At 40.1% G+C, this 13364-nt stretch overlaps 1 protein-coding gene across 2 annotated transcripts in view; it reads right to left on the bottom strand.

Moving 5' to 3' along the window:
- The window catches only part of JMJD1C (jumonji domain containing 1C), a 188453-nt gene that overhangs the window by 54875 nt on the left and 120214 nt on the right, over window positions 1-13364 (bottom strand). For both annotated transcript variants that reach the window (XM_027840562.1, XM_027840563.1), the window contains 3 exons: window positions 2437-2561; window positions 326-469; window positions 22-217 (listed from right to left, as the gene is read on the bottom strand). In XM_027840562.1, coding sequence (XP_027696363.1) covers window positions 22-217; window positions 326-469; window positions 2437-2457 — 361 coding nt within the window. In that variant the 5' untranslated portion in view covers window positions 2458-2561. The remainder of the gene's footprint in view (window positions 1-21; window positions 218-325; window positions 470-2436; window positions 2562-13364) is intronic.

Below are 13364 nucleotides of genomic sequence, written 5' to 3'. Positions count from 1 at the left end.
GATAGAGTGTACTCCTCCTACCTCCACAGCCTAGGTAACCACATTTCTCTTCCCTCATCTTCTCTTCATCTGGCCCACTACTATCTGAGCCCCTCCTCTTGGTCAGTCGAGTACTTCGATGCTGCTGCTGCTGCTGGAATATATTCTGTGTGGGCCCTGTAGCCTGGGAGTTCATAGCTGGCCTTGGGCTACTAGCTTGAGCACGTATAGAATGACCCTAAATATAGTAAGATGATGGTGAATCCACATGGCATGCTTGCACATACATTGATTAAGCATAAACAGAGAACACTGAATAATCACCCACTGGCTATAGTCTACTTACGTCAACAGTGGTGCTACTTTGAGTAGAGTGAGACCTACAGCGTGACGAGATGCCGATGTCTTCTCCTTTCAACAAAGAGTGAACATCATCATCAAGAAAGGTCATTTGAACCATAGAAGGATCGACATTCTGTGGTTCTAGTACCTGGTTCATGAAAAAATAGGAGAACAATAAGCATTTAAATAGAATTTACTGAGCACTGAGTTGTTAGTGGTTCTTTCCTTCTACCATTATTATACTTGGAAAAAACATCAAGAAGGACATTTAATCTGGTGTTTGCAGGAAGAAAAATATAACAAGCTCTAAGGCTTAATAATTTCAAACAAATATTATTGTTTCAATCTTCTGACAGAATAGCAATATGGTATAATGCTACTCTTTCTAATTAGACATGTAGGTATCATGCTAGTGCATACAGCTCTAGGCCTAGAATCAGGAAAACTCATCTTCACGAGTTCAAATCTGGCCTCAGGCACTTACTAGCTGTGTGACCCTGGGCAAGTCACTTAACTTCTTTTGCCTCAGTTTCCTCATCTGTAAAACGAGCTGGAAAAGGAAATGGCAAAACACTCCAGGATCTTTGCCAAGAAAACCCCAAATTGGGTCATGAAGAGTCGGGACATGACTGAAAAATAACTGGCACAAAAACTCTTCCTAACATCTAATCAAGAGTTAAAGAAAATTTATTAGTCCCAAGCAAACTCTGAAAATAGATAAGAATCAAAGGCACAAAAGCAAAGTGTTAAGAAAAAATTCACATAAGAAATTAATAGTAAAAAACTAACAGAGGATTAGAAGTGAAAAGGTGAGATACACCAGAAAGGAGAAAAAATGAACAAGACCCAATTTGAAAGGAAATGAAAGAATGGGAACAGTTAAAAGATAAAAAAATAAACGTTAAGTTAGGAAAACATAATAATAATGGGCATTTATGCAACTACCATGTACCAGGCAAGCCTTAACATGCTTAGCACTTTACACAACTATTATCTCATTTGATCATCAAAGTAAATGCTGTTATTATCCCTATCTATAAGTAAGAAAACAGAGACAAAGCTTAACTGACTTGCCCAAGGTCACCCAGTCAGTAACTGAGGATGGATTTGAACACTTAAACACAAGGGAAGGGCAGAGAATGAGATGTATATAGTGTCATGTAAGCAACCAACATGAGCTTGGACAGACTTTGAGAGACAGCAGAGGACAGAAGGTCCATATGGACATACTATGGTCCACGTGGCACTCTTCATGAAAAGAGTCCGATATGACTGAAGGACAACAACAAGAAACAACTTAACTCCAGGCCTAGTGCCCTATTCTCTAACCACTTAGTTGCTTAGAAAACCATTATTCTTTGGCCCTCAAAACTTTCTACCTATGGTATTTTCAGAGGCAAAATTGTTTCTCCAAGAAAATCCTTTATGTGCAACTCACCTTTAGGGTAGCTTTCATCTAAATATCACTAAGTACTTTTACAACAAAAAGTTGTAAATGATAATAGAACAAACCATTCTTTTCTTTTTATTTTCAGACATTTATTTATATGATATACTTCTCTTCATTTCCTACTACTCTAGGTGGTAAAGTGACAAATACACAATTTCCATATTACAGAAAAGCAAGAGGTTCCATGTGTGAATGAATATGTCCACGATATGCCTGAGATCTTAAGCTAAGATACGTAGTTTGCTGTTTAATGTATCAAATGAACATTCCATTGTGACCTTAGTAACTGGCATAAAACTTGTTACGAAAACCAACATCTTTATTCCGAAAAGTACTATAGTACTTGTTAAAACTCTCATTACTAGATAAAGTTAAGCCAATTCTTTGGAAAATGAAGAATCTATTGACTGGATGGACAGAAAAACTCAAAACACTGATAAATTTAGATTTTAGTTCCTCTATTTCAGAAACTTATTCAATTAGGCAAGTGTAAACAATTTTTCTGTGACAAGTAAACTTAATATAGAAAAGTACACATACTTTAGAACATTTCAATGATAAGAAACCTAGAAATGAAAACCAGAATTAACTTAAGCATTATATACTAGCAGAGAATGTTTTAATTACCAAATTCTCTCTTCAAAAATATTGGCTAAAATATTTACCTGGTCATTCCTAACAATCATGGTATGGGTGAAGAGCTCATGGTGAGTAATTATACCAGTAAACCACTGGATGGCAGAATCTTGTCTGTATACTCTCACTCTATATCAGTTTAAAGAATATGAACCTTTAAAGGAAATATACAGAGAAATTTAGCAGACAAAGTCATGATTTAGAAGTGCATTGGAAAGTGAATACGTAGGTTACTGATGTGATATCTCACACACACACACACACACACACACACACACACACACACACACACGAAGGCTAATTCCCAGATATTTTGGGAAAGAAGTACAATTATATACACAGGTTATTCATGTGATACACACACACACACACACACACACACACACACACATATAAAAATATAAAAGCAAACTTAAGAAGGGTAATTCCCAGATATTTTGGAAAAGTGGGATTTTTTTCTGATTTGGAGTGATTCTGATGTTACTTGTATAAATAATCACATACTATTCAATTAATGTTTAAGAATTTTACATTAGAAAGCTAAAACAGGTGGTTCCTGTAGTAGGCACTAGTGGGTGAGAGTGCTGGTAGCCTCAGGTTGTCAAGCCTTGCCTCTTGACACCTGCCAACTTGGCAACTTTCTAAGACTATAAATTGAAGCAGAGGTGTCAATCAACCATGCAATAGATGGGAGTTTCCTCAGGTGGAAATCCTGATAGCAATGAATTCAAAGGTTTGGTTGAAAACAAATAAAAACCACATCTAACTATCATCAGAAAGGAGAACAAGAAGGGCCGTCAGAGGGAGGCCATCTAATCTAAGAATATTAAGTGACCTGTCCAATGTCATTCAAGCAGGTAAGTGTCAAGAGAAGTGGGATTTGAACCATGACATCTGGCTACCAAGTCATGGTTCTTTCCACTGATCCAAAATACCTCCCTAGGAAGAAAATGAAAAGAATAGGCAGTCTAAAAGCTGTCAGACCAACAGGTGCACATCTACACATTAGGGTTGGAGAAGTAATTCTGAATTTGGTGTATTGGGTCCTGTAGTTACCAAGCCTGTGCCCTAAATGACCATGTTGTCTATTCTGTGGAAGCCAGGAAAAGCTATCGTCAAAATAATCTTAATATAATATATCCATACGAACACACACAGTTGCGTCGATGAAAGCAATAGACTTTGGATAAAGAAAATGCTTTCTTTGTACTAGGTATATGAGAATAAGTAGAATTTTTAAAATGAGATTTAATTCAGTCCTAACTCTCAAAAAAGTAGTAAAAGTTTTAAAAGGATGACATTTTTCTGCAAGAATAAAATGATAAAATGAGTTTCCTGATTAAAGGTGACAGAAAATATAATTGCTAATCAATATCCAAATACACAGCATTTCACAGATCCCTCCTCAAACCAATTTGTTAAAACCTTTCTCCAGAAGGCAGCTGGATAATATATAGGTACAGTCAGTCTTAAGAAGCAATAAATAAAGTGCTCCAAAATAAAAAATCAAAACATTCTGAGGAGGGAAAGGCTTAGCAAAAGTTTCAAGAAGCAATCAGTACCTGAATTGGTCTGAAGAGCAGGAGTTCTTAATCTGGGTTCTATTAACTTTAAAATACACACATAATTTTTTTTTTTGAGAACAGTATTTCAAGATAATGCGTTTCCTTTGCAGTTTATTTCATGCTTGTTTCGGGTTAAAAACATCATTCTGAGAAGGGTTCATAGCCCTTACCAGGTCGCCAAAAGGATCCATGACACAAAACAGTGTCTTAGAGAAGTGACCTCAGAAAGAGAAGCATATTCCCCATATGGGGAAAGTTTAGTAACAAAACTGAAATGTCATCTTTTTAGTTTAAACCCACTTCCATATTTCCCAACTGGGGTTGTGGAAACTACTATAATCTGTTATTCAGGTCTTCAATCTCCAAGTCATCTTCCGCATTTTCCTTTCCCTAATTCAGTGGCCCAAACCCTGTCGATTCTAACTCCAGACAGATCACTTCTTGCTTCTACCCCGTCTCTTCTCCACTTCACTGGGCAAGCTCCTCCCCGCTCCCTGCATGATTATAAAAGCCCCTAATTTGTCTTCTTTCTCAAACCCATTCTTCACAAGCGAAGTGAGCAGTTAAAGCACAGGCCTGACCAAATCACTCCCCAGACTGAAAATGTTCAATGACTCCCAACCGCCACTAGGACAAAATGCAGTTTCCTTACCTTGGCATTTAAGACTTGCCACTGTCTGGCTCCAACCTAACTTTCTAGCTTTATCCCACTATGCCCAGGGCTTAGTCAGGGTGTTTTCCTAACACTACACCATCTGCTGCCTTGGGCCACTGCACAATCCATCACACTTGCCTGGAATATTCTCCAACGTATCATCTCCAAAATTTCCTATTTCTTTAAGGCTGAGCTCAGTAGCACTACTTTCAGGAAACTCAAGCGATCAGTCCAGCTGTTTTGTTTCACTGCTTTGGCCCATCTCAAATTTTCAGAAGGGCCCTTTATCTGAACAGCCTCTCCCTCCAGCCCCCATAACCCTGAGGGCAAGAAAGGTCGCTTCTGGCTTTTTATCCCCCAAACCCAACACTGTGTTGTCCCTAATGAAACTGGACATTCTATAAGTGTGTGCTATATTCCCACAAACCAATAGTTTCAGTTTATCATTGTAGAAAGCTTATATCCATTTAGATTAAATCTCTAACTTCATGGTTCTTCTACAGTTTTAGAAATGGAAATGAATCAGATGGCCAGTAGAAGGCAAACTGCACTGGTTAGATGGTCACATGTAGATAAACCTATAACTTACAAATAAAAGGAAACTAAATGAACATTGATATATTGTGGCAACTGGTTAGGAAGGCACCTTGCCTACTTTCATCTGATAAAAACAGCTTCATTCAAGGGAAATTAACTATGGCTCTGGATGATTGGTCCTGGGGAGAAAAAAAAAGGTCCCTTCATCAGGAAAAGACACAGGTAGGGTATTCTCTAATTTCCCACTAACAGAATCCCATGTGGCTTTATTCCCATGCCATCAGCTCTGCCACTCAAACATGGCAATAATGTGCCCATGATTATGTTAATGAAATTATCAACACTCTATTATAATGTTTTAATTGTAGCCAGCTATTTGAATGGGGATAGTTACTGGACCTGTGATTTTGGCCTCTCCCAATGTGAATCAGAGCTTAGAGCTGCCTCAAACACTAAGAGGTCTTGCCCAGGCTCACAAAGGTAGACTGTGAGAGACAACACTGGAACCCAGGTCCTCCTGGCTTTGAGCCAATGCTCTACTTACTATGCCATGGGACTTTCATTTATATTCTCTATATTAAACGAAATCCACAACACATGAGTCCTCATTTCATGCACAACCGATTCCCATCAAAACCAAGATCTTGAGAGGTTTGGGGAGGCTCTGAGCCGGGTGCTGATCCCTTGGCTGCACCAGCAGGACTCCTGGCACCCACTGGCTGGTCTACCCCAGCATCTCTCACTGATCTTTCTTTAGAGTCACAACATTTCTCACCTCCTAACAGTCTTCTTCCCACCGATCCACCCTCCACACGGCTGCCAAGGTCATGTTCTAGAAGCTTAGTCTCCTAAACATGATCTGGTGACCCCTGATTACCCCTAACATCGAAGAAAAACTCTTGCTTGGCCTCCAGAGCTCTCACCTTCTTACCCATCCCTTACCCAGGATGCTCAGCTGGCTTTTCCCTGGGGTGCAGAGAAGTTAGGGGTCTTGTGACTGGCATGGCAGAAGAGGGGTTTGAAGGTGGGCTTTTCTGACTTAAGTCTAGCAATCTACTCCTCGCTCCCCCACTATGCCTCCAAGATCCTCCCCTCCCCTCTCTACATCTGGGAGTCTCTGCAGGAGAGGAGGCCCGTCCTGGCCCCCTGAGCTGCTCTTCCTCTTAATGCTAGCTAGGGCTGGGCCACACTGGTACGTGCTGACTCTTCTGGTAGAAGGCAATGAGAACAGGACATCCCAGTGCTTAGCATAGGGCCCCCCGCACACACAGACTTTCCGTAAACATTTGTGGGTTAATTATTGTAAAGGTTTAAAATCATTACTGTGCATAAAAATCTTTTGAGCCTTTTTTTTTTTTTTTAAACCTAGACTTTCACTTCCTCAAGAAGCTGTGGGTTATCCTTGAGAACTGGATTTAGGCTGTCTATGGTGTCCTACAATCATAGATAGGAAAAGAAGGACCACGTCATACACACCTAGTGCTCATGTTTTTGACCAAAATGTGTATGTTACACAGACATTAATAAATTACTGTTAACTGCACACTAATGCAGCACAAGACATTATATTATAATAGGAAGGTTGATGTCATGACAACGTATTGATCTCTTCCCAAGTGTAGTCAAACTTGAAACTTATTAAGCTTTCCATTTTAAGAAGTATGGCTATAATAAAGACAGGTTAAAAAAAGGAATTTAAAAAAAAAGCACTCCAATACAACTTTAACGTTCAAAATTGGAGGAAAAAGAACAAGCAATTATATAGTGCCTACTATGTGGCACTAAGCTAAGTGCTTCTCACAAGTATGATCTCCTTTGATGCTCATTACAACTCCTTGAGACAGATGTTATTACTATCCCCATTTTACAGAAGAAATTGAGACAATTAGAGGTGAAGTGACTAGCTAGGGAAGGCCACAGAACTAGAAAGCGTCTGAGATTGGATTTGAACTCGGGTCTTCTCGACCGCAGGTCTTGCACTCTACCTACTGAGCCATCTAGCCAACACCAGCAGATCTAAGTGACTGAGTAAAATCAAGAGATGAGGAGAGACTTCAGATACTTCTATTAAATACCCAGAATTCTACGACCACTCCGAAGGCCCCTTTTATTTTTAGACAACGGCACAAGTTTTTGTCAGCTGCCCTGACACAAAGTACATTTCAATTCGTACACAAACTGAGCTGACCCTGAGATTTCACTTCTGAAATTTTTTTTCCAATGTAATTTCTCTAAGCCAATGACAACGGATCCACACAACGATTACACTATTAATGGCATTATCCATGTAACAGAGTGGATGAAACATCCATTTCTTTCTCCTTGGAGATGCGACTCATCCAGTCACATGGTTTTCCACTGTCTCTGGGTCCTCCATTGGACTCTTATGACCTCTCCCCTACTCTGTCAATCGATGGTCCTTTTAAAATTGAATTGGTTGATCATGGAAGCCAGAGAAGGGAGTGATGCAGTAAACGTGGTTAATGGAACTATGCCTGAATAAAAACAATCAGGGGAATTCTAAGGTAAACTACACTGGTACTGTACAAGGACAGGCACCCAAATCAAGCACAGAGAAATGAATAATCTTTATTTCTTGATTTGGGGTGTTTGAGAGTGTAGGGGCATTTCTTGACCTCTTTTGTTTCCTTTAAGTCTTCCCCTATTTCTCCCTTCTAATCAACAAATACTGTAAATTCTTTAATTTTCTTCTAGTTCAGTACTTTTCTCGATGCGCTTCTTTATCAAAGAAAAATACCAAAATGTGACAAACCATGAAATAGAAAAAGACCTCAATATGAACTTTCTCCCTTTTGTACATAGATAAAGCTCTCTAGAATCAGCCAAGATGCTTCCATAAAGGGAGGCTTACTAAACATAAAGCAGGCTTGCTAAACACAATTCTCCGTATAATCTAGGAACACCTGCAAGATCACAGAATCATTACCATCAGTCCAACCTAAAAACAGGTGGCACAGAGAACAGAACATTCAGAGCATGAGCTGGAAAGGCCAAAGTTCAAATCTGGCCTCACTTACCCCCACCCCCCCATGACCTTAGGGAAATCACTTCTCTCTCTGCCTGCCTTAGTTTCCTTATCTCTAAAATAGGGATAAATAATAGTACCCAGCTTGTTGGAGGGATAAAATGAGATATTATTACTATTATAAACAAGAATTTCCTTTATAAAATAAGTGGTCTTCTAATCTTCTGAAGGGTAGCTAGGTGGCAAAGCACCAGGCTTGGAATCAGGAAGACTAGAGTTCAAACTTGATCTTAAGACACATACTAGTTGTGTGACCCCGGGCAAGTCACTTTACCCTGTTTGCCTCAGTTTCCTCATTTGTAAAATAAGCTGGAGAAGGAAATGGCAAACCACTCTAGCATCTTTGCCAAGAAAATCCCAAATGAGGTCAAGGAGAGCTGGGCACAACTGAAATGATGCAACAACTCGAATCTTCTGAAGACTTTTGGGGAGGAAGGGGATTCCCTACATCCCCCAAAGTAACAATTTTACTGCTGAAGGCTTAGTCCACTGTCACTTCAGCTATGAAGGTATTGCCAATTCTCTATAGCTTTGAATGATCTTGCCTCTTCTAAGCATCCAAAACCTCTTTTGGATACTAGGTCTTGAGGATGCATCTTTCTCCCTCTATGTCTAGAGTAAAGGTGGGGTGACTGATTTACTCAACTTCACCTGACTTAAAGTGATAAGATACCTAACCAATTAGTCACAGAAGGTACTTAGACTAAGTGGGTCAAAGACCTTTGAACTGCACAAGAATCACATTTGGATAAACCAAGGAAACTTGGCCACTGTCCAGGGGTCATCTATAAATCATCAGGAGAGTGGGGAATGGATTCAAGAGATTGGAGCAAGAGTGGCATTTTAGAAGCAAAGATGTGGCAGAGGGGTTAAATACTAACTAGAGTGACCAGCATCTCAGAGCATAAGATCTGGAGGGTCGTTTCATCCCCCAACTTCTCCCTGGAGTGCCTGACTACCCAGGTAGGGTAATATTATAAGCTGTTTTGTTACCTTGAATTTTGCCACAACCACAAAGGCTAGAGTTTAATTAGAGAAAGACACAAATATAAAGTTTGGCAAAGAGCCTCACCTCTGCCTAGTTAAGAATTTTCCTAAGTAGGGGCCTGAAGCCAGTATGACTGAATTCATAGCTTTTTATCTACAATAAATTCCCTAAAGATGAAAGTGAAGGGAAGCAGGGAAAAGAGGGGCCCTTGAGAACTGAATGAGCTCATTAGTTTAATAATGCCCACTCATTTGTAACACACACACACTCTCTCTTTCTCACGTGCTCTCCTCCCAGAACACAGACCTGCTGTAATGAAATAAATATAATAAAATTTACTTTGACTTTCTTGTATTTTTCATTTGAAAAATGAAAACTCTGGATAGATGATGATTAAATTTAAAGTCTCCTTCACTTTTCTAAATAAATACACTCAATGTATGGTATGTATCGGATACTAATACATACTACTAATAATAGTAATAACGAATATTTTACCATAGCTAACTTATTTGACTATCTCACTGATTACATATCAATTGTAGGAGAAGACAAAAATCTAACATCTCACTGAGTCAGAGAAGGTCAAAAGCAGGAATGGCAAAAATCACCCTGGGGTTTTATCAAAGGTTATCTGCTACTCAAGGAAGCTGTTTTCCCCTAACCTTCCATCAGGGTATATATGAAATCCTAAAACTATGCCTCTTTTTACTATTACTACTGATGCTGATGCGGCATTTTGTAAACGTCTACAAACTTTATTACAAATATATTTGCTTCCCACGGTGTGCCGAGTTCAGCACTTCTGGTATTGCCTCACTTTTCAGATGACGAAGGACCCTGAGGCTGATGATGAGAGTGCAGTATGTCAGCACGCCTCATACAAGTCCAGAGCTTCCCCTGGAGTCCTACTTTGATATGTTATGGTGTGGACACGGGACTCTAAAAGGCGCAGGGGGTAGTGGCGGCCTAGGACCAGCCACGTGGAAATTCTGAGATGCATTAGCAAAAGGCTGGCCTCAAGGTGGGGAGGTGGGAGAGAAAAAGAAAGAGAGAAAAAATGAATGTGCAAGTTTCAGGTGTGAGAGAGAAGGGAAATAAATGGTCATCAACTCCTTAAACACCATCTACTAATTCAGGAGGGAATTTCAATCTGAATCTGTGGAGGGAGTACTCACACTGGTGAAGTAAAAGGTATCGAAGTGAAAGTACAACTGTCAAGATTTGTAACTTTTGGTTCTTGTAATTTGGGTCAGAAAAACGAATCACTGTTCTTAGACTGTGGCATCACAAAGTGAGTTTAGGATGTGCACAGAAGAATGTCACTGCTAAGTCAAACAGTGGCATGCTGAAAATAGGACTGGACCCTATACAGGAGGGCAGGAGGCTAGAACCAAAATCCGATGATGGAGCCACTACAATGCTCCAGCCACTTCTCTGTCTTTTCTTGACCCATCACTTCTCTTACAACAGAAAAAAAAATTCTTCAACTGTCTTAAGTCGGTAGACTAGCTAAATGAAGAAGTCCTTTGTAAAACGACTGTACATTATGATAGCTTTCAGTGCAATATCTTGCTCTAAATTTATCTTCAATTATAACAATATTGTGATTTGCCCATCACTACACTCCAAGTTCATAATAAACACAGCCAAGCCCCCTCTATTCTATGTTCCAAATATTAAGTTAAATAAAAAACTACTCACAAAAAAATCAGACATAAATTGGGTAATCAAGTACAAGGGACTATTTTCTCCCCCTTAAGTGACTGAGCTAATAGCTTTAATGTCTTAAAAGGAGGGCACTTCAGTACTCAGCTCATAGTAGCCTACAGTGGCCCACCCTGATGAGTGGCAGATGTCTCCAATGCCTCTTCAATTTCAAATGGAAAGAGAGTCAAGTATATTTTCCTCCAACTTTCCACTCCTCTCTACCTTCTAGAAATGATCCTGTATTGTAATCATTTTCTAGGTACTAAGTTATTTTCTTCCTAGTCGCTGCTGGCACACCAATAACTTCTTGAAACCCACTCAAAGGGTCTTGACCTTGCTTTTTAAATAAGAATTCCTTTCAGTTGCTGGTGGAGGGGGGGGAGGTAAAGTAGACTGCACAGGCTGTGTAGACTGCTACAGGGGCCTTACAGCCTCCACTGGCTGTTGTTTATAAATCTCATTTTGGTTTAGCTTTTTATTTTTTATTTTTTTAAAAGATGGAAGACATGAGTGAAATAAAATCCAGGGAAAAGGTTTCCAAAAAGCTTATGTTGACGAATCAATGAAATGAAAAGAAAAATTCATTTCTACTGAATTCTGAAGGGTAGTAGCATGTACTAAATTAATAATCCCTCTTTCCAAGTGGCATTCATCAGATTTGAGGAAACACCACATACATACAACAAATAGATGCAAAACACATACAAGGCAATTTCTGAAGAACTGGGAGGGACACTGTTTGTTGTTGTTTGTCCTTCATTCTTGAAGAGGACCAGGAGGACAGGAAGATGATGCCATGATTTGCAAGTGAACTGGATTTAAGAGCTGTGAGAGGTCACCAGCCTGACTTTTTCCTCTGGAGCCATCTGGGTCCAGTGGCAAGATAGAGATCAGGACAACTAGAGATGGCCTCCAGGAGGGACATTAGCAGTTTTATGAAAGGGTTTTATGTAGGAGGAGGTTATTTCACCTGCATGTTGAAGGGATTCTAAGAGATGGAGGGAATAAAGGAGTGTATATAGGGAGTAGGGGGCTTGCAGAAGAGCAAGAGGAAAAGCAATTCTGTCCGTTTAGCCAAAATACAGAGTACGTGAAAAGAGAGGTGTACGTAAGCCATGGAAAGAAGGCCAAAGCCATCTTTTTAAGGGCTTCAAATGTAAAACAGAAGAATTCATATTTGACTTTAGAGGCAAGAGAGAACCACCACAACCTTTCTGACGCCAAAGTGAAATGATCAGACCTGTGCTTTAGGAACAATCAATGTGACAGCTCTGTTGAAGATGAGACAAAAGGAGTATCATCCACCAGGCAATGGAGAGGTAAGGTAGCATTTATATACAGCTTTAAGATTTGCAAAGTGATTTACAAACACTTGCGTTTGATCCTCAAAATAGTCCCGTGAGGAAGAAAGTACTATTAATTTCATTTAACAGATTATGAAACTGCAGCACAGAAAGGTCAGGCAATGTGCTTAGGGTCCCACAGCTCTGAACTGTCTGCGGCTGCATTCGATTTCAGGTCTTCTCAACTCCTTGCCCATTGCTCTATCCACTGCAAGCCATTCAGCTGCTTAACTATGTGCCTGCTGACTGTGGCAGGCAGCAACAAAGAATCAAGAAGGAACTTCAAAGCACAGCAGGATCACAAGCATCAGGCACTAGAAGAGTCTTCTGTGGATGCCCTTGCGGAGGCAGGAGGAAGCCAAGCAGGCAGGTCTCCAGAGGCAAATGCATAGGAATGTAGACGCATGGATGGGGAGGGAGGCAAGCTTGGAGGGGACTTCCAAAATGGGGCCTGTACTAGATCAGAGGTGTCACATGCGCTGCTGGGTGCTTTGACACCACTGATCTGGATGTTCTCTATGGTCCTAAAATCTGTAATCCTATCAATAATCAAGATGGTCTCACAAGATTGAAGATAAAAATCCATGCAACAAGCACTGCCGATGGATTGTCATTTCCTTATTTCATTACTGAGTACCTTCACTATTTTTAAAAAACACCCTGCCCCAATTAACAAGCATCTATCTGCCCCTTCTCTTTCCCACCTCTTCTTTCTATTCCCCGCACTGACCCTGCAACAAACACAAATAGACAAACAAAGCACACCCCCATGTTGGCCATGGCCAAAAATGCTTGTCTGTCTCACACTGTCTCTCTGGTTGATCACCTCTCTCTCAGGAGGTAGGCAATATTCAAAGTCGTCAATCCTTTGGAATAGGGGGTTGATCAGACTTAATTCTTTCACAATTATTAGCCTTTACAATGGTGTTATTACAGTATAAATCAGTATAAATAGTATAAATATAAATAGTACAAATCCTCTTAAAAAGGATTTGTTCTATAAAACTTGGATTCAGTCAAAAGGCCGCACCCGAGGACCCAGAGGACCTAGAGGCCACAGGTTCTCCACCCCTGGTATAAGTCATTCTTTTGGTTCCACACACTTGGTTCTCC

The sequence above is a fragment of the Vombatus ursinus genome, unplaced genomic scaffold (genome assembly GCF_900497805.2).
Source record: "Vombatus ursinus unplaced genomic scaffold, bare-nosed wombat genome assembly UNPS02014847.1, whole genome shotgun sequence".
Classification (NCBI taxonomy): Eukaryota; Metazoa; Chordata; class Mammalia; order Diprotodontia; family Vombatidae; genus Vombatus; species Vombatus ursinus.
Note: the sequence above shows the minus strand (reverse complement) of the source record. Positions and strands in the feature narration are given on the sequence as shown.